Genomic DNA, 21,049 nt, shown 5'->3' with positions numbered 1-21,049 from the left:
CTCACACTGACTCTCTATACAGTACAGTCTCTCTCACACTGACTCTCTGTAGGATACAGTCTCTCTCACACTGACTCTCTATAGGGTACAGTCTCACTCACACTGACTCTCTATAGGATACAGTCTCACTCACACTGACTCTCTATCGGATACAGTCTCACTCACACTGACTCTCTATCGGATACAGTCTCTCTCACACTGACTCTCTATCGGATACAGTCTCTCTCACACTGACTGTCTATTGGATACAGTCTCTCTCACACTGACTCTCTATACAGTACAGTCTCTCTCACACTGACTCTCTGTAGGATACAGTCTCTCTCACACTGACTCTCTATAGGGTACAGTCTCACTCACACTGACTCTCTATAGGATACAGTCTCACTCACACTGACTCTCTATAGGATACAGTCTCTCAACTGACTCTCTATCGGATACAGTCTCTCTCACACTGACTGTCTATTGGATACAGTCTCTTTCACACTGACTCTCTGTAGGATACAGTCTCTCTCACACTGACTCTCTATAGGGTACAGTCTCTCTCACACTGACTATCGGGTACAGTCTCACTCACACTGACTCTCTGTAGGGTACAGTCTCTCTCACACTGACTCTCTATCGCATACAGTCTCTCTCACACTGACTGTCTATAGGGTACAGTCTCTCTCACACTGACTCTCTATACACTACAGTCTCTCTCACACTGCCTCTCTATACAGTACAGTCTCTCTCACACTGACTCTCTATAGGGTACAGTCTCTCTCACACTGACTCTCCATAGGGTACAGTCTCTCTCACACTGACTCTCCATAGGGTACAGTCTCTCTCATGCTCCTTCTTGCCCACACTGTGCCAGTCACACCAGGTGAGCCCACGCTCAGATGCCTGGCGCGTGGCGTAAGTTTCTTGTCTCGCCAACATAAACACAAGCGCCTCGTAGTGTGATTCAGTCTGCCCGTGTAGTATCGGTGGGGGTGTGGGGCATTGCGCTCCTGCGCTATTTATAGCCCACTTTCTGATTAAGCAATGGATGTGATTCCACTCCAGGCTATTTTGAGTACAATGTAGATTAAAAATAGAGTTAGCAGTGACATTCGATCTGACGAGAATTGGAGAAGGAACTCTGTGAAAAGCCAGCTTGCAAAACTCCTCCCGTTAGCCCAGTGTTCGTATCGTTCGAGACCAGGGTTGCGGGGGGGGAGCTAATTTAAACAAACAGGAAGGCGTTTCTGATTTGTTCCCCCTTTGTAAGTGGCGACGTACTTCCCATCCCCTCTGCTTGTCTGTGTTCCAATTTTCTATTAATAACCCCCCTTTTGTGATTACACGAACTCAGAGGGTTAGTTTATTCGCGCACATTCAAAACAAGGCTCGCTGTGTTGCCCGCCCCCCACTGGACCCATCTGGGACGGAGAAAATGATTCACAGGGAAAAATATCCATGGGGAGAAGAATTGTTCTTCCACATGGATCCAAGTCCAATTCCCTTGTGGAGGTCGGCAGGTTGAAAACGGATGCTGGATAATTTGCTTTTCCAGTTGACATCCTTGCTGTAGTGGGAGTAGGGCAAGATGGCCAAAATCAGTCGGGGTGCTCTGGGGAGATGGGTGGGGACCTTGTGAATCCAGGCCATGAAGGAACTACAAGGTGAGGGTGTAATTTAAGACTGGGCGATGTAGGTCCAATACCTGCCTCAGTGCTTGGTGGGTAAGGAAAGTGCGATGTGACCTACCAGGTGCGATATCAATCCACCCAATAGGGCAACACAGTGGGTTAGCACTGCTGCCTCACAGCACCAGGGACCGGGGTTCAACTTCTGACTTGCTTCACTGTCAGTCCAGAGTCTGCACGTTCTCCCCGTGTCTGCGTGGGTTTCCACCTGGTGCTCCGGTTTCCTCCCACACTCTAAAGAAATGTAGGTTAGGTGGATTGGCCATGCTAATTTGTCCTTTAGTGCCCAAAGATGTGCAGGTTAGGGTGATTGGCCATGCTAATTTGCCCTTTAGTGCCCAAAGATGTGTAGGTTAGGTGGATTGGCCATGCTAAATTGTCCCTTAGTGTCCAAAGATGTGCAGGTTAGGTGGATTGGCCATGCTAAATTGTCCCTTAGTGTCCAAAGATGTGTAGGTTACGTGGATTGGCCATGCTAAATTGTCCCTTAGTGTCCAAAGATGTGTAGGTTAGGGGGATTGGCCATGCTAAATTGTCCCTTAGTGTCCAAAGATGTGTAGGTTCGGGGGATTGGCCATGCTAAATTGTCCCTTAGTGTCCAAAGATGTGTAGGTTAGGTGGATTGGCCATGCTAAATTGTCCCTTAGTGTCCAAAGATGTGTAGGTTAGGTGGATTGGCCATGCTAAATTGTCCCTTAGTGTCCAAATATGTGTACGTTAGGGGGATTGGCCATGCTAAATTGTCCCTTAGTGTCCAAAGATGTGTAGGTTAGGGGGATTGGCCATGCTAAATTGTCCCTTAGTGTCCAAAGATGTGCAGGTTGGGTAGATTGGCCATGCTAAATTGTCCCTTAGTGTCCAAAGATGTGCAGGTTAGGTGGATTGGCCATGCTAAATTGCCCCTTAGTGTCCAAAGATGTGTAGGTTAGGTGGATTGACCATGCTAAATTGCCCCTTAGTGTCCAAAGATGTGCAGGTTAGGTGGATTGGCCATACTGAATTGTCCCTTAGTGTACAAAGATGTGTAGGTTAGATGGATTGGCCATGCTAAATTGTCCCTTAGTGTACAAAGATGTGTGGGTTAGGTGGATTGGCCATGCTAAATTGCCCCTTAGTGTCCAAAGATGTGTAGGTTAGGGGGATTGGCCATGCTAAATTGCCCCTCAGTGTCTAAAGGTGTGCAGGTTTGGGGGATTGGCCATGCTAAATTGCCCCTGAGTGTCCAAAGATGTGTAGGTTAGGTGGATTGGCCATGCTAAATTGCCCTTTAGTGCCCAAAGATGTGTAGGTTAGGTGGATTGGCCATGCTAATTTGCCCTTTAGTGCCCAAAGATGTGTAGGTTAGGTGGATTGGCCATGCTAAATTGTCCCTTAGTGTCCAAAGATGTGTAGGTTAGGGGGATTGGCCATGCTAAATTGTCCCTTAGTGTCCAAAGATGTGTAGGTTAGGGGGATTGGCCATGCTAAATTGTCCCTTAGTGTCCAAAGATGTGTAGGTTAGGGGGATTGGCCATGCTAAATTGTCCCTTAGTGTCCAAAGATGTGTAGGTTAGGGGGATTGGCCATGCTAAATTGTCCCTTAGTGTCCAAAGATGTGTAGGTTAGGTGGATTGGCCATGCTAAATTGCCCCTTAGTGTCCAAAGATGTGCAGGTTAGGTGGATTGGCCATGCTAAATTGCCCCTTAGTGTCCAAAGATGTGCAGGTTAGGTGGATTGGCCATGCTAATTTGCCCTTTAGTGCCCAAAGATATGTAGGTTAGGTGGATTGGCCATGCTAAATTGTCCCTTAGTGTCCAAAGATGTGTAGGTTAGGTGGATTGGCCATGCTAAATTGCCCCTTAGTGTCCAAAGATGTGCAGGTTAGGTGGATTGGCCATGCTAAATTGCCCCTTAGTGTCCAAAGATGTGCAGGTTAGGTGGATTGGCCATGCTAAATTGCCCCTTAGTGTCCAAAGATGTGCAGGTTAGGTGGATTGGCCATGCTAATTTGCCCTTTAGTGCCCAAAGATGTGTAGGTTAGGTGGATTGGCCATGCTAAATTGTCCCTTAGTGTCCAAAGATGTGCAGGTTAGGTGGATTGGCCATGCTAAATTGCCCCTTAGTGTCCAAAGATGTGTAGGTTAGGGGGATTGGCCATGCTAAATTGCCCCTTAGTGTCCAAAGATGTGTAGGTTAGGTGGATTGGCCATGCTAAATTGTCCCTTAGTGTCCAAAGATGTGTAGGTTAGGTGGATTGGCCATGCTAAATTGCCCCTTAGTGTCCAAAGATGCGCAGGTTAGGGGGATTGGCCATGCTAAATTGTCCCTTAGTGTCCAAAGATGTGCAGGTTAGGTGGATTGGCCATGCTAAATTGCCCCTTAGTGCCCAAAGATGTGTAGGTTAGGTGGATTGGCCATGCTAAATTGTCCCTTAGTGTCCAAAGATGTGTAGGTTAGGTGGATTGGCCATGCTAAATTGTCCCTTAGTGTCCAAAGATGTGCAGGTTAGGTGGATTGGCCATGCTAAATTGCCCCTTAGTGTCCAAAGATGTGTAGGTTAGGTGGATTGGCCATGCTAAATTGTCCCTTAGTGTCCAAAGATGTGTAGGTTAGGTGGATTGGCCATGCTAAATTGTCCCTTAGTGTCCAAAGATGTGCAGGTTAGGTGGATTGGCCATGCTAAATTGTCCCTTAGTGTCCAAAGATGTGCAGGTTAGGTGGATTGGCCATGCTAAATTGTCCCTTAGTGTCCAAAGATGTGTAGGTTAGGTGGATTGGCCATGCTAAATTGTCCCTTAGTGTCCAAAGATGTGCAGGTTAGGTGGATTGGCCATGCTAAATTGTCCCTTAGTGTCCAAAGATGTGCAGGTTAGGTGGATTGGCCATGCTAAATTGCTCCTTCTTGTCCAAAGATGTGCAGGTTAGGTGGATTGGCCATGCTAAATTGTCCCTTAGTGTCCAAAGATGTGCAGGTTAGGTGGATTGGCCATGCTAAATTGTCCCTTAGTGTCCAAAGATGTGTAGGTTAGGTGGATTGGCCATGCTAAATTGTCCCTTAGTGTCCAAAGATGTGCAGGTTAGGTGGATTGGCCATGCTAAATTGTCCCTTAGTGTCCAAAGATGTGTAGGTTAGGTGGATTGGCCATGCTAAATTGTCCCTTAGTGTCCAAAGATGTGCAGGTTAGGTGGATTGGCCATGCTAAATTGCTCCTTCTTGTCCAAAGATGTGCAGGTTAGGTGGATTGGCCATGCTAAATTGTCCCTTAGTGTCCAAAGATGTGCAGGTTAGGTGGATTGGCCATGCTAAATTGTCCCTTAGTGTCCAAAGATGTGTAGATTAGGTGGATTGGCCACGTTAAATTGCCCCTTAGTGTCCAAAGATGTGTAGGTTAGGTGGATTGGCCATGCTAAATTGTCCCTTAGTGTCCAAAGATGTGTAGGTTAGGTGGATTGGCCATGCTAAATTGTCCCTTAGTGTCCAAAGATGTGTAGGTTAGGTGGATTGGCCATGTTAAATTGTCCCTTAGTGTCCAAAGATGTGCAGGTTAGGTGGATTGACCATGCTAAATTGCCCCTTAGTGTCCAAAGATGTGCAGGTTAGGTGGATTGGCCATGCTAAATTGCCCCTTAGTGTCCAAAGATGTGCAGGTTAGGTGGATTGGCCATGTTAAATTGTCCCTTAGTGTCCAAAGATGTGCAGGTTAGGTGGATTGGCCATGTTAAATTGTCCCTTAGTGTCCAAAGATGTGCAGGTTAGGTGGATTGGCCATGCTAAATTGTCCCTTAGTGTCCAAAGATGTGTAGGTTAGGTGGATTGGCCATGCTAAATTGTCCCTTAGTGTCCAAAGATGTGCAGGTTAGGTGGATTGGCCATGTTAAATTGTCCCTTAGTGTCCAAAGATGTGCAGGTTAGGTGGATTGGCCATGCTAAATTGTCCCTTAGTGTCCAAAGATGTGCAGGTTAGGTGGATTGGCCATGCTAAATTGTTCCTTAGTGTCAGGGGGATTAGCTAGGGTAAATGCATGGGGGGGTTATGAGGATAGGGTGGGATGGTGGTCGGTGCAGAATCGATGGGTCGAATGGCCTCCTTCTGCACTGTAGGGTTTCTATGATCCTAACCTTTCTGCGTTAGCCAGGCATGATGGGAAGATGGCGCCAAAGCTATCCAAAATTCCAGGCTTCAGCCCGGCATGAAAAGAGAAAGGCCCATTGCCATGACAACCCAGGCTCCCCACAGTTAAACCCCCTTAGACACCCCCAAATCTTATCAATAAACGAGCACATGCAATTATGTGTTTCAGATATAGAAGTAAATCGATGAATATTAATCAATTTCTAATGGTTGTGATTGCATTCTGATCCCAGTTCCTTTAAGATCAGATCTCTTACTGTCCTTGGGCTCTATCTCAGCATCTGAGGCAAAAAGATGAAATATTTATCGCTCCCATTTGTGAACCGATGGTGAAGGAATAAAATAAACGCTCAATTGCAGGGAGGGAGGGTCAGTTGATGAGTGGGCCTAGTTATTGAGGCTTTTCGCCGTCTGGATTCAATTCTCCCATCTCTCCACAGACTGCGGGGAGATCGATGAGGAACTATCGATGGTGAGACACCAGCCCGAGGGACTGGATGAGCTGCGAGCGAGGACTAAGTTCACCAGGAAGGAGATCCAATCACTTTACAGAGGCTTCAAGAATGTACGTAAGGCCTATTGGCATCCCCTGTACGGTGTAAGATCCTGAGATGATGGGTGGAATCTTTTTTGGTTGCACTCAATCCCAACGCCGTGAAATCCCTCCCGCTACCATTCCCATGGCGGGCAGGATAGGAAAACACCCCCCCCTTAGTTTCTTTTTGCACCCCCCCACTGCGAGAGAATTGAGATTGAGGAGTGGGTTGGGGGAGCGCAGTTTCGGAATAAAGGGTCTCCCAACAGAGGAGGGGACGAGGAGGGTGGCACAGTGACACAATGGTAAGCACTGCTGCCTCACAGCGCCGGGGACCTGGGTTCCATTCCTGGCTCGGGTCACTGTCTGTGTGGAGTTTGCACGTTCTCCCTGTGTCTGCTCGCGTTTCCTCTGGGTGCTCCAGTTTCCTCTCACAGTCCAAAGATGTGTAGGTTAGGTGGATTGGCCGTGCTAAATTGCCCCTTAGTGTCCAAAGATGTGTGGGTTAGGTGGATTGGCCATGCTAAATTGTCCCTTAGTGTCCAAAGATGTGCAGGTTAGGTGGATTGGCCATGCTAAATTGTCCCTTAGTGTCCAAAGATGTGTAGGTTAGGTGGATTGGCCATGCTAAATTGTCCCTTAGTGTCCAAAGATGTGCAGGTTAGGTGGATTGGCCATGCTAAATTGCCCCTTAGTGTCCAAAGATGTGCAGGTTAGGTGGATTGGCCATGCTAAATTGCCCCTTAGTGTCCAAAGATGTGTAGGTTAGGGGGATTGGCCATGCTAAATTGCCCCTTAGTGTCCAAAGATGTGTAGGTTAGGGGGATTGGCCGTGCTAATTGCCCCTTAGTGTTTAAAGATGTGTAGGTTAGGTGGATTGGCCATGCTAAATTGTCCCTTAGTGTCCAAAGATGTGCAGGTTAGGTGGATTAGCCATGCTAAATTGCCCCTTAGTGTTTAAAGATGTGTGGGTTGGGGGATTGGCCATGCTAAATTGTCCCTTAGTGTTTAAAGATGTGTGGGTTGGGGGATTGGCCATGCTAAATTGCCCCTTAGTGTCCAATGATGTGGAGGTTAGGGGGATTGGCCATGCTAAATTGTCCCTTAGTGTTTAAAGATGTGCAGGTTAGGTGGATTGGCCATGCTAAATTGTCCCTTAGTGTTTAAAGATGTGCAGGTTAGGTGGATTAGCCATGCTAAATTGCCCCTTAGTGTTTAAAGATGTGTGGGTTGGGGGATTGGCCATGCTAAATTGCCCCTTAGTGTCCAAAGATGTGGAGGTTAGGGGGATTGGCCATGCTAAATTGTCCCTTAGTGTTTAAAGATGTGCAGGTTAGGTGGATTGGCCATGCTAAATTGCCCCTTAGTGTTTAAAGATGTGCAGGTTAGGTGGATTGGCCATGCTAAATTGTCCCTTAGTGTTTAAAGATGTGCAGGTTAGGTGGATTGGCCATGCTAAATTGCCCCTTAGTGTCCAAAGATGTGCAGGTTAGGTGGATTGGCCATGCTAAATTGTCCCTTAGTGTCCAAAGATGTGCAGGTTAGGTGGATTGGCCATGCTAAATTGTCCCTTAGTGTTTAAAGATGTGCAGGTTAGGTGGATTGGCCATGCTAAATTGCCCCTTAGTGTCCAAAGATGTGCAGGTTAGGTGGATTGGCCATGCTAAATTGTCCCTTAGTGTCCAAAGATGTGTAGGTTAGGTGGATTGGCCATGCTAAATTGTCCCTTAGTGTCCAAAGATGTGTAGGTTAGGTGGATTGGCCATGCTAAATTGCCCCTTAGTGTCCAAAGATGTGCAGGTTAGGTGGATTGGCCATGCTAAATTGTCCCTTAGTGTCCAAAGATGTGTAGGTTAGGTGGATTGGCCATGCTAAATTGCCCCTTAGTGTCCAAAGATGTGTAGGTTAGGTGGATTAGCCATGCTAAATTGTCCCTCAGTGTTTAAAGATGTGTAGGTTAGGGGATTGGCCATGCTGAATTGCCCCTTAGTGTCCAAAGATGTGTAGGTTAGGGGGATTGGCCATGCTAAATTGCCCCTTAGTGTCCAAAGATGTGCAGGTTAGGGGGATTGGCCATGCTAAATTGTCCCTTAGTGTCCAAAGATGTGTAGGTTAGGTGGATTGGTCATGCTAAATTGCCCCTTAGTGTCCAAAGATGTGTAGGTTAGGTGGATTAGCCATGCTAAATTGTCCCTCAGTGTCCAAAGATGTGTAGGTTAGGTGGATTAGCCATGCTAAATTGTCCCTCAGTGTTTAAAGATGTGTAGGTTAGGGGATTGGCCATGCTGAATTGCCCCTTAGTGTCCAAAGATGTGTAGGTTAGGGGGATTGGCCATGCTAAATTGCCCCTTAGTGTCCAAAGATGTGTGGGTTGGGGGGATTGGCCATGCTAAATTGCCCCTTAGTGTCCAAAGATGTGCAGGTTAGGTGGATTGGCCATGCTAAATTGCCCCTTAGTGTCCAAAGATGTGCAGGTTAGGGGGATTGGCCATGCTAAATTGTCCCTTAGTGTCCAAAGATGTGTGGGTTGGGGGGATTGGCCATGCTAAATTGTCCCTTAGTGTCCAAAGATGTGTGGGTTGGGGGGATTGGCCATGTTAGCAGGGTAAATAAGAAGGGTTCTGGGGATAGGGTCTGGGTGGGATTGTGGTCAATGCAGAGCCATTGAGCTTTATGGCCTCCTTCTGTGCGGTGGGGATTCCAGGAAGAATTTCTTCTCTCCGAGTGTGTCTGACCTGGGGAATTCTCCGCCCCAGGGAGAGGGGTTATTGATCATATCCAAGGCCGGGATGGACCAGGATGAGGGAACGTCTCAAACGTTGCAGGATAAACCCTGAGGGCAGTTTGAGAATGCTTCAGCCTACCCCACCTCGCGCTGTGACGCACCTTCGGATCCCGCATGACAGGATTGCCAAATTCGGAGCCGAGAGGCAGGGGCGTAACCGGGAACTTTTCATCTTTCCGCAGGAGTGTCCCAGCGGGATGGTGGACGAGGAAACGTTCAAAGCCATTTACTCCCAGTTCTTCCCACAAGGAGGTAAGAAGGCCATGATCACATGTAGTAATATTCCGTTTATACAGAGGGATGGGATTTACCAGGACATTCCGTGCAAGGTATCCCACGTAAAGCCAATGAAATACTTTTCAAACATAGAAACATAGAAGATCGGAGCAGGAGGTGGCCATTTGGCCCATCGAGCCTGCTCCATCACCATCATGGCTGATTGTCCAACTCAATCGCCTCATCCTGCTTTCTCCCTTTGATCCCATTCGCCCCGAGTGCTATATCCAGCCGCCTCTGGAATACATTCAATGTTTTAGCATCAACTACTTCCTGTGGGAATGAATTCCACTGGGTGAAGAAATGTCTCCGTCACAGAATTTATCAGTGAAATATTCAACTTTAGACTAACCCAACCTATCATTTCACAGAACCTTGGAAACTGTTACATGGGGTGGTACAGTGCTTAGCACCACTGTCTCACAGCGCCAGGGTTCGATTCCCCACTCGGGTCACTGTCTGTGTGGAGTACAGTGCTTAGCACCACTGTCTCACAGCGCCAGGGTTCGATTCCCCACTCGGGTCACTGTCTGTGTGGAGTACAGTGCTTAGCACCACTGTCTCACAGCGCCAGGGTTTGATTCCCCACTCGGGTCACTGTCTGTGTGGAGTTTGCACGTTCTCCCCGTGTCTGCGTGGGTTTCCTCCCACAGTCCAAAGATGTGTAGGTTAGGTGGATTGGCCATGCTAAATTGTCCCTTAGTGTCCAAAGATGTGCAGGTTAGGTGGATTGGCCATGCTAAATTGTCCCTTAATGTCCAAAGATGTGCAGGTTAGGTGGATTGGCCATACTAAATTGTCCCTTAGTGTCCAAAGATGTGTAGGTTAGGTGGATTGGCCATGCTAAATTGTCCCTTAATGTCCAAAGATGTGCAGGTTAGGTGGATTGGCCATGCTAAATTGTCCCTTAATGTCCAAAGATGTGCAGGTTAGGTGGATTGGCCATGCTAAATTGTCCCTTAATGTCCAAAGATGTGCAGGTTAGGTGGATTGGCCGTGCTAAATTGTCCCCTGTTTGAGAGGGGGTTAGTGGGGTCAATATGTGGGGTGACGGGGATGACGGTGCAGACGTCGGTGGGACAAATCCTTCTGCACCGTAGGGATTCTATGATTCCTGGAATGCTGTCCTTCAAGATGGCGGCTCACCCACCACCTTCTCACGGGGCACGTAGGGATGGGCAGGAAGGACTGGGCCTCGCCAGTGACTCCCACATCCCATTCAAATCCTGGCTGCTGAGCGTACGGATGGTAGTTATACTGGACTCACCCGATCCGTCCTTTGCCACACTGGGTCGGACGATAGTGGATGCCTTGGTGGTTATTTTCCAGACATCGCTGGATTCCGGGGAAGTGCTGGAGGATTGGAAAACGGCTAATGTTACGCCGTTGTTTAAGAAGGGTGCCAGGCAAAAGGCAGGGAATTATAGGCCGGTTAGTTTAATGTCTGTTGTAGGTAAAATGTTAGAATCCGTCATCAAGGAGGAAATAGCGAGGCATCTTGAGGGGAATTGCTTGATAGAGCAGACGCAGCACGGTTTCATTAAAGGGAAGTCGTGTCTGACAAATTTATTGGAGTTCTATGAGGATGTGTCTAGGGCGGTGGATAGAGGAGAGCCGGTGGATGTGGTCTTTCTTGATTTTCAGAAGGCGTTTGACAAAGTACCTCACAAGAGGTTATTGCAGAAGGTCAGGGGGCATGGAGTTGGGGGTAGGGTGTTAGCGTGGATAGAGGATTGGTTGTCAAATAGGAGGCAGAGAGTGGGGGTCAATGGGTGCTATTCGGATTGGCGGTTGGTGACTAGTGGAGTGCCCCAGGGGTCGGTGCTGGGGCCTCAGCTATTTACCATTTATATAGATGATCTGGAGGAGGGAACCGAGTGCAGGGTGTCGAAATTTGCTGATGACACCAAGATTGGTGGAACGGCAAATTGTGCGGAGGGTGTGGAGAGTCTGCAGAAGGATCTAGATAGGCTGGGCGAATGGGCCAGGAAATGGCAAATGGAATTTAATGTTGGCAAGTGTGAGGTGGTCCACTTTGGTAGGAATAATGGTAGGAAGGATTATTACTTACGTGGCGAAAAACTGCAGCAGGCGACGGTGCAGAGGGACCTCGGGGTCCTTGTGCATGAGTCGCAAAAACCCAGCCTGCAGGTGCAGCAGGTGGTCAGGAAGGCGAATGGGATGCTGGCCTTCATAGCGAGGGGGATTGAATATAAAAGTAGGGAGGTCTTGCTGCGGCTGTATAGGGCATTGGTGAGGCCGCAGCTGGAGTACTGTGTGCAGTTTTGGGCGCCGCACCTGCGCAAGGATATTTTGGCCTTGGAGGGAGTGCAGAGGAGGTTTACTAGGCTGATACCGGAGTTGAGGGGGTTGAGCTATGAGGAGAGGCTGAATAAACTAGGCTTGTACTCGTTAGAGTTTAGAAGAATGAGGGGAGATCTCATTGAGACGTATAAGATGATGAATGGGATGGATAGGATAGAGGTGGAGAGACTCTTCCCGCTCAAAAAAGACAGTAGGACTAGGGGGCAGAGCCTCAAGATAAAGGGGGGGGGCGGTTTAGAACGGAGTTGAGGAGGAACTTCTTCACTCAAAGGGTGGTGAATCTCTGGAATTCTCTGCCCGTTGAAGTGGTGGAGGCTGCCTCGCTAAATATTTTTAAGAAGCGGGTTGTTGGGTTTTTGATAAGAGAAGGGATTAAGGGTTATGGGGAGAGGGCGGGAAAGTGGAACTGAGCCACGACAGATCAGCCATGATCTTATTGAATGGCGGGGCAGGCTCGAAGGGCTAGATGGCCTACTCCTGCTCCTATTTCTTATGTTCTTATGTAAAGGAGTGTTTGTTTGTGTGGATTTTGGGTGTGATTGTCACAAGTCAGTTCAGCGAAGTGAACCTCCCTAACCTCTTCTTCCAGACGCAACCACCTACGCACACTTCCTCTTCAACGCCTTCGACACAGACCGCAGTGGGGCAATTCGGTTTGAGGTGAGAGGCCAGAGGAAGATCGGCAACGCCTGGGGAGAGGGAGGCCATTCAGCCCATCCGGCCTGGCTCTTTGCCACAACTCCAACCTCTCTGGAATCCTTACTTTCCCAGTCCGAAGGTCAAAGAAAATTCCAGCACGGGAACAGGCCCTTCGGCCCCTCCAAGCCTGCACCGACTGAACTAAAACCCCCTACCCTTCCCGGGGACCATATCCCTCTATTCCCGACATACTAACCATCGTATCCACTTCCACTACCTCTCCAACAGGAATCCCTACTCAATAATGTTAAATCTTGCCATGGGTTCACCCTTCTGCAAAGACCGGAAGATATCGGAGCAGAATTAGGCCATTTGGCCCATTCGATCATGGCTATAAGTTTCTAACCCTTTTCCCATAACCTTTGACCCCCCCCCCCTTACCAATCAGGAACCGATCTATCTCTGTCTTAGACACACTCAGTGACCCCGCCTCCTCTGTGGCAATCATAGAATCATAGAACCCTCCAGAAAGAGGCCCTTTGGCCCATCGAGTCCTCACTGACCACAATCCCACCCAGGCCCTACCCCCATATCCCTACATATTTTGCCTGCTAATCCCTCTAACCTACACATCCCTGGACACTAAGGGGCAATTTTAGCACGGCCAATCCACCTAACCCTCACATCTTTGGACTGTGGGAGGAAACCGGAGCATCCGGGGGAAACCCACGCAGACACGGGGAGAATGTGCAAACTCCACACAGACAGTGACCCGAGCCGGGAATTGAACCCGGATCCCTGACACTGTGAAGCAGCAGTGCCTCACCACTGTGATACTGTGTTGCCCCAAAAATAATATTTTGGCCTCAACTACTTTGTGTGGGAGTGAATTCCACACATTCACCACCCTCTGGGTGAAGAAATTTCTCCTCACCTCAGTTCTAAAAGGTTTACCCCTTATCCTCAAACTATGACCCCTAGTTCTGGACTCCCCGCACCATCGGGAACATTCTTTCTGAATCTACCCTGTCTAACCCTGTTAGAATTTTATAAGTTTCTATGAGATCCCCTCTCACTCTTCTAAACTCCAGTGAATATAATCCTAACTGACTTAGTCTCTCCTCATATGACAGACCTGCCATCCCAGGAATCAGCCTGGTAAACCTTCTCTATACTCCCTCTATAGCAAGGACATCCTTCCTCAGATAAGGACACCAAAACTGGTCTCCACAATACTCCTGGCAATTACCTTGGCCTCCAAATCCTGGGGTAGGTCTCGAACCCCAATCCTCTGGGTGCCGAGACGGGGTCCCTCACCCTTTGTGCCACAAGACCCTCATTGCAGCTTGGATTCTGTGTTGGAGGGTGAAGTTCCAGAGATCCAAGACAAGGCAGAGAGAGAGAGAGCAAGGTGCCAGCTGTCTCCAAGATCCAATGTTGGTCTACACAGGCTGGGTGGGGGGTTGTCTAATGGTCTTGCACTTTGACAGAACATGGAACAAAGAACAATACGGCACAGGAACAGGCCCTTTGGCCCACCAAGCCTGTGCCGACACATGCTTTCCATCCCTCTATTCCCTCCCTATTCCTGTACCCATCCAGAAGACAGTACATCTCCTCTGGCAGCGTGTTCCAGGCACCCACCCACTCTCGGTGTGAAAAACCTCCCCCACACATCTCCCTTAAACCATCCCTCTCTCACCTTGAACCTGTGTGCTCTTGTAACTGACCCTTCCACCCTGGGGAAAAAGCCTCTAACTATCCACCCTGTCTGTGCCTCTCATCATTTTGTAGACCAGGTCTCCCCTCCGGTTTCCTCCCACACCCCAAAGATGTGCTGTTAGGCTGATTGGTAGAACAAATTGTCCCGAAATTAGTCTCCCCTCAGTGTGGATGACCATAAGCACAGACAAGGGATATGGGTGGAGAGGGGACTCATCATGTTAAAATGGCGGCGCAGGCCCAAGGGCCTGTTTCCCAGGCTGTGTTGTTCTTTGTTCTGTCTTTCCAGTGAAAACAATCCCAGTTTATCCGACCTCTCCTCATAACCAACACCCTCGAGACCAGGCAACATCCTGGTGAACCTTCTTTGCACTCTCTCCAAAGCTTCCACATCCTTCTGGTAGTGTGGCGACCAGAACTGCACTCAATCCTCCAAATCTTTACACACAGCTTGCCCAACGGCACCTCCACCATTCTTCACGTCATCTGCAAATTTACTCATCAAAGCCCCCCGCCCCCCCCACAACATTTTCCTCCAGATATTTTGATGCATGATCCAAACCACAGAGCACTGATCCCTGAGGAATGCCACTCCATTCTGAAAAGCACCCTTCCACCACTGCTTTCTGTCTTCTCAAACCAAGCCCAGTTCTGCGTTAATTGAACATTCTCCCCTTCTCCTCAGGATTTTGTGATTGGCCTCTCTGTGTTGTTGCGTGGGACCGTGCACGAGAAACTCAACTGGGCGTTCAATCTGTACGATATCAACAAGGATGGCTACATCACCAAGGAGGTAGGGAACTCTCACCGCAATCTACGCTGGAGATAAAAACTGCCTGAAATGTATCTGGGAAACGTCCTGTGCCTTGTAGGTTTTAGAAATATATTTAAATAGTTTATTCTCACTTCATCCCAGACAGATCAATTTAACATTTAGCCCTGAGATGTAGAGGGATCTGGGCATCCAGGTGCATGAATTCTAGTGTGCACGAACAGAGTCCGCAGGGCAAAATTTTTCCCATCCCGTCCGCCACCGATGCAAAAATCCAGCCTTGGGGTGAGCGCAGCTGGAAAATCCTGCCCTCAGATTCCCGACAGTGCAGTAGGAGGCCATTCGGCCTATCAAGCCTGAACAGACTCAGCTTCACAGGCCCTATCCCCGTAAGTCCGTATATTTACCGCAATCATCCTCCCAATCATAGAAAAGAATCATAGAAACCCTACAGTGCAGAAAGAGGCCCTTCAGCCCATCGGGTCTGCACCGAACTCACTGAAATATTACACCATACACACTCTGCCCGAGCAAAGCAAATTCATTCAGACTTAGAATAGTTAGGTGGATTGGCCATGCTAAATTGCCCCTTAGTGTCCAAAGATGTGCAGGTTAGGTGGATTGGCCATGCTAAATTGCCCCTTAGTGTCCAAAGATGTGCAGGTTAGGGGGATTGGCCATGCTAAATTGCCCCTTAGTGTCCAAAGATGTGTCGGTTAGGTGGATTGGCCATGCTAAATTGCCCCTTAGTGTCCAAAGATGTGCAGGTTAGGTGGATTGGCCATGCTAAATTGCCCCTTAGTGTCCAAAGATGTGCAGGTTAGGGGGATTGGCCATGCTAAATTGCCCCTTAGTGTCCAAAGATGTGCAGGTTAGGTGGATTGGCCATGCTGAATTGTCCCTTAGTGTCCAAAGATGTGTAGGTGAGGTGGATTGGCCATGCTAAATTGCCCCTTAGTGTCCAAAGGTGTGCAGGTTAGGTGGATTGGCCATGCTAAATTGTCCCTTTGTGTATTAAGATGTGCAGGTTAGATGGATTGGCCATGCTAAATTGCCCCTTAGTGTCCAAAGATGTGCAGGTTAGGGGGATTGGCCATGCTAAATTGTCCTTTAGTGTCCAACGATGTGCGGGTTAGGGGGATTGGCCATGCTAAATTGTCCCTTAGTGTCCAAAGATGTGCAGGTTAGGTGGATTGGCCATGCTAAATTACCCCTTAGTGTCCAAAGATGTGTAGGTTAGGTGGATTGGCCATGCTAAATTGTCCCTTAGTGTCCAACGATGTACAGGTTAGGTGGATTGGCCATGCTAAATTGTCCCTTACTGTCAGGGGGATTAGCAGGGTAAGTGTGTGGGGTTATGGGGATAGGGCCTGGGTGGGTTTGTGGTCTCGAATGACCTTTCTCTGCCTTGTCGGATTGTATGATTCCCAGATGGTTGACTGGGACGGCAGTATTATTCCGGGATAACGTTCTCCTGTCTTGTGTTTCACCCCACAGGAGATGTTAGCGATCATTCAGTCAATCTACGATATGATGGGCCAATACACGTATCCCATCCTGCATCAAGATGCACCCATTGAACACATGGAGAAGTTCTTCCAGGTATGGACAGAGAAAGGAGACTTTACACTCATGTAGTGCCAGCCCCATAGTAGCAGGAGGAGGCCATTCCGCCCGTCCAGCCTGCTCTGCCATTCATTTGGATCATCAAATTCAATATCCTGATCCCCCCTCCCCCCCGCCGTATCCCTTTAGTCCCAACAGTGAAATCTAATTCCTTCTTGAAATTACACAATGTTTTGGCCTCAACTACTTTCTGTGGGAGTGAATTCCACACATTCCCCACCCTCTGGGTGAAGAAATTTCTCCTCACCTCAGTTCTAAAAGGTTTACCCCTTATCCTCAAACTATGACCCCTAGTTCTGGGCTCCCCCCACCATCGGGAACATTCTTTCTGAATCTACCCTGTCTAACCCTGTTAGAATTTTATAAGTTTCTATCAGATCCCCTCTCACTTTTCTAAACTCCAGTGAATATAATCCTAACCGACTTAGTCTCTCCTCATATGACAGACCTGCCATCCCAGGAATCAGCCTGGTAAACCTTCGCTGTACTCCCTCGATAGCAAGGACATCCTTCCTCAGATAAGGAGACCAAAACTGCACACAATACTCCAGGTGTGGCCTCACCAATGCCCTGTACAATTGCAGTAAAACATCCCTATCCCTGTACTCAAATCCTCTCGTTATGGAGACAAACATACCATTTGCCTTCTTTACTGCCTGCTGTACCTGCACGCTTACTTTCAGCGACTGATGCACGAGGACACCAAGGTCTCGTTGAGTCTCCGCCTCTCTCAACTTACACCCAGTCAAGTAATAATCTACCTTCCTGTTATTGCTACCAAAGTGGATCACCTCACATTGATCCACAGGTGCCCACACACTCAGCCTGTCCGAATCATGTTCCCCTTCAAAGGGCTTTGCAGCCAATGAGATTCATTAGACGTGCAGTGACGCTATGGAGGGAACTCAGCAGCCATCTTACGCACAGCAAGATCCCACCAACTGGCGCAAGATCGAGACAAGAGCATCTGTTTCTGTTCGCGACGCTCACTGAAGAGCAAAGATTGGCCAGGAGCCTGGCGTTAACCAATGCAACTTGTACCAGCAGAGGGAGTCTGCTAGGAAGTGAAAAACAAAAGATATATGTCTAACAACTCAGGGCAGTTGCAAAATAGGGCCATGAGGCCTTTTCCATTCATCCACATAGGAACCCGGGCCCTTGGTTTATCGTCTCATCTGAAAGGTAGCACCACTGACAGTGCAGCACTCCTGCAGCGCTGCAGCACAGTGTCAGCCTTGATTTGTTTTGCCCCGGAGCGGGGATGGAACTCCCAACATTGTGCCTTTGAGTCAACAGTGCAAATGTATTGGCAGTAAATCTGGAAATGGGTGTGCACAGAGACACAAAACCTTGTGAAGTACTCGGGACTGAAACAGTTTGCTATTCAGCCAGACATATTTAGATTTTGAACTACACTGAGCTGTTAGACTGAGGTCTTTTGCTGGTCTCTTCCGAGCAGACTCGCTCTGCTGGTACAAGTGTGTAAGGTAGCCGCACCGAGACAAAAATGCATATTGCAATTTTCAGTACGCTACGCAGCCAGAAACTAATTGTTATGTCTTCCTCTCCCACCACACCATTCCCCGCCCCACCCAGAAGATGGACAGGAACCAGGATGGAGTGGTAACAATTGACGAATTCTTGCAGACCTGCCAAAAGGTAAGTGTCGCTACAGCCTGGCAGAACAAGCCATTCGAGCGATGTGCCTGAAATAAATCCTCAGAGGCAGAAGTCCCTTCACCAAAATCCCTTTATTTCCAAGTCTGACAGGAGCAGACAGAGTGCTTTCAGTTTGGAGTCTGCATTAGGGGTGCCAGAGGAACTGGCGCGCCTGGTTAAGTACAAAGCAAGAGGCTCCCTAATTTGGCCCTTAATCAGGGGAGTTCGCACTCTAACAGGCGCACCTCGTTTGCCTGTCTCAAGTTGTTACAGCGTCTGAGTGCACCCTCAGTTCAAACTGAAGGGCTGCTTTCCATGCAATACAGAAGGAGGCCATTCGGCCCACTGTACCCATGCTAGCCCTTTGAGTCAGCTCTCCAAGCAGTCTGACTGTCGCCCAAAGTCTTGCAAATTTTCACAGATTTATCCAGTTCCTTGGGCAGGTTACGAGCGAATCCATTACCCACTAACATGTTCAAAATGACAGTAACTCCTCATGTCAAATCTTTCTCCTTCCGATTGTTTAGCCAATTCTCTGAAACTGTGTCCCTTCATAATTTTGTAATTTGATTTGATTTTTGGTTTGATTTGTTTGAGGTGGATTGGCCATGCTAAATTGCCCCTCAGTGTCAAGGGAACGAGCTAAAGTAAATATTTGGGGTTATGGGGATACAGTCTGGGTGGGATTCTGGCTGGTACAGACTCAATGGGCTGAATGGCCACCTCCTGCACTTTAGGATTCTTTGAAAGGTATTCAATGATTTATTATCGTCACAGGATACAGTGAAAATACTGCCTCGCAGCGCCAGGGACCAGGGTTCGATTCCCGGCTTGGGTCACTGTGTGGAGTTTGCACATTCTCCCCGTGTCTGTGTGGGTTTGCTCCCACAGTCCGAAAGATGTCCAGGTTAGGTGGATTGGCCATGCTAAATTGTCCCTTAGTGTCCAAAGATGTGTAGGTGAGGTGGATTGGCCATGCTAAATTGTCCCTTAGTGTCCAAAGATGTGCAGGTTAGGGGGATTGGCCATGCTAAATTGTCCCTTAGTGTCCAAAGATGTGTAGGTTAGGGTGGATTGGCCGTGCTAAATTGTCCCTTAGTGTCCAAAGATGTGCAGGTTAGGGGGATTGGCCATGCTAAATTGTCCCTTAGTGTCCAAAGATGTGCAGGTTAGGTGGATTGGCCATGCTAAATTGTCCCTTAGTGTCCAAAGATGTGCAGGTTAGGTGGATTGGCCATGCTAAATTGTCCCTTAGTGTCCAAAGATGTGCAGGTTAGGGGGATTGGCCATGCTAAATTGTCCCTTAGTGTCCAAAGATGTGCAGGTTAGGGGGATTGGCCATGCTAAATTGTCCCTTAGTGTCCAAAGATGTGTAGGTTAGGGTGGATTGGCCGTGCTAAATTGTCCCTTAGTGTCCAAAGATGTGCAGGTTAGGGGGATTGGCCATGCTAAATTGTCCCTTAGTGTCCAAAGATGTGCGGGTTCGGTGGATTGGCCATGCTAAATTGTCCCTTAGTGTCCAAAGATGTGCAGGTTAGATGGATTGGCCATGCTAAATTACCCCTTAGTGTCCAAAGATGTGCAGGTTAGGTGGATTGGCCATGCTAAATTGTCCCTTAGTGTCCAAAGATGTGCGGGTTCGGTGGATTGGCCATGCTAAATTGCCCCTTAGTGTCCAAAGATGTGCAGGTTAGATGGATTGGCCATGCTAAATTGTTCCTTCGTGTCCAAAGATGTGCAGGTTAGGGGGATTGGCCATGCTGAATTGTCCCTTAGTGTCCAAAGATGTGCAGGTTAGATGGATTGGCCATGCTAAATTGTTCCTTCGTGTCCAAAGATGTGTAGGTTAGGGGGATTGGCCATGCTAAATTGTCCCTTAGTGTCCAAAGATGTGCAGGTTAGATGGATTGGCCATGCTAAATTGTCCCTTAGTGTCCAAAGATGTGTGGGTTAGGTGGATTGGCCATGCTAAATTGTCCCTTAGTGTCCCAAAGATGTGTAGGTTAGGTGGATTGGCCATGCTAAATTGTCCCTTAGTGTCCAAAGATGTGCAGGTTAGGGGGATTGGCCATGCTGAATTGTCCCTTAGTGTCCAAAGGTGAGTAGGTTCGGTGGATTGGCCATGCTAAATTGTCCCTTAGTGTCCAAAGGTGAGTAGGTTCGGTGGATTGGCCATGGGAAATGTGTGGGATAACAGGAATAGAGTGGAGGAATGTTGAATTCTTCCTCAGTGTAACTCAAACAGGTGCCAGAGTGTGGCGACTGGGGGATTTTCACAGTAACTTCATTGTGGTGTAAGTCGACATGTGACACTAATAAACCCTCTCTCTCTCTCTCTCTCTCTCTCCCAGGACGAAACGATAATGCGATCTATGCAGCTTTTTGAGAATGTCATCTAAGAGGCCTCTCAGCTGAGGAGAGGGAGACTGTACCAGGACTCTTGTTCCCCCCGCCCCCTGTCATTTGGCACAGATTGTGCGCCCTCCCTGTCCTGTACCATTCGCCATGTATCTGACTGAGGGAGCTCTTTAATTCTTAAAGGGGACTGCGCAATTAGAGCAAGTCTTCCCCAACGGGGCCCAAGCTGAGGGGATTTAGCTCCTGCCCTGGCGTGGGGAGGCGGGGTGGGGGCGGGCATTTATCCATCCTTGCGGATGGTTCCGGAAATGTTTGCCTGCTGTGATACCCTCCCCCCCCGTGCGCGGAGCAGGGCACCCGATCCTCTGGTTGCTCGAGGTGGCGGGAGGGGGGAGGGAGGGGGCAGCAGACGTGATTTGGAGGAAGAGGATTGACAGTTCCTTTGCCACTCTCTCGCCCTCCCCGTTCGTCGCCCCGCCTCCCACCCTTTCCCTTCCCCTCCCCCACCGCTTCTCTGGAAAAAAAGGAACCCGCGACACCTCCCGCAAAGGAGAACCGGCGGAATCGGA

General features: G+C 48.7%; 1 protein-coding gene across 1 annotated transcript in view; it reads left to right on the top strand.

Annotated features, from left to right (window-relative positions):
• Positions 1-20,744, top strand: part of LOC145340544 (calsenilin-like) — a 25,839-nt gene extending 5,095 nt beyond the window's left edge. The window contains exons 2-8 of the mRNA XM_080185017.1: positions 6,224-6,348; positions 9,286-9,355; positions 12,294-12,364; positions 14,751-14,858; positions 16,335-16,439; positions 18,060-18,122; positions 20,474-20,744. Coding sequence (XP_080041143.1) covers positions 6,224-6,348; positions 9,286-9,355; positions 12,294-12,364; positions 14,751-14,858; positions 16,335-16,439; positions 18,060-18,122; positions 20,474-20,521 — 590 coding nt within the window. The 3' untranslated portion in view covers positions 20,522-20,744. The remainder of the gene's footprint in view (positions 1-6,223; positions 6,349-9,285; positions 9,356-12,293; positions 12,365-14,750; positions 14,859-16,334; positions 16,440-18,059; positions 18,123-20,473) is intronic.
• The last annotated feature ends 305 nt before the right edge of the window (positions 20,745-21,049 follow it).

The sequence above is a fragment of the Carcharhinus amblyrhynchos genome, unplaced genomic scaffold (assembly GCF_965287045.1).
Source record: "Carcharhinus amblyrhynchos unplaced genomic scaffold, sCarAmb.v2.hapA chromosome_1129, whole genome shotgun sequence".
NCBI classification, from domain to species: Eukaryota; Metazoa; Chordata; class Chondrichthyes; order Carcharhiniformes; family Carcharhinidae; genus Carcharhinus; species Carcharhinus amblyrhynchos.
Note: the sequence above shows the minus strand (reverse complement) of the source record. Positions and strands in the feature narration are given on the sequence as shown.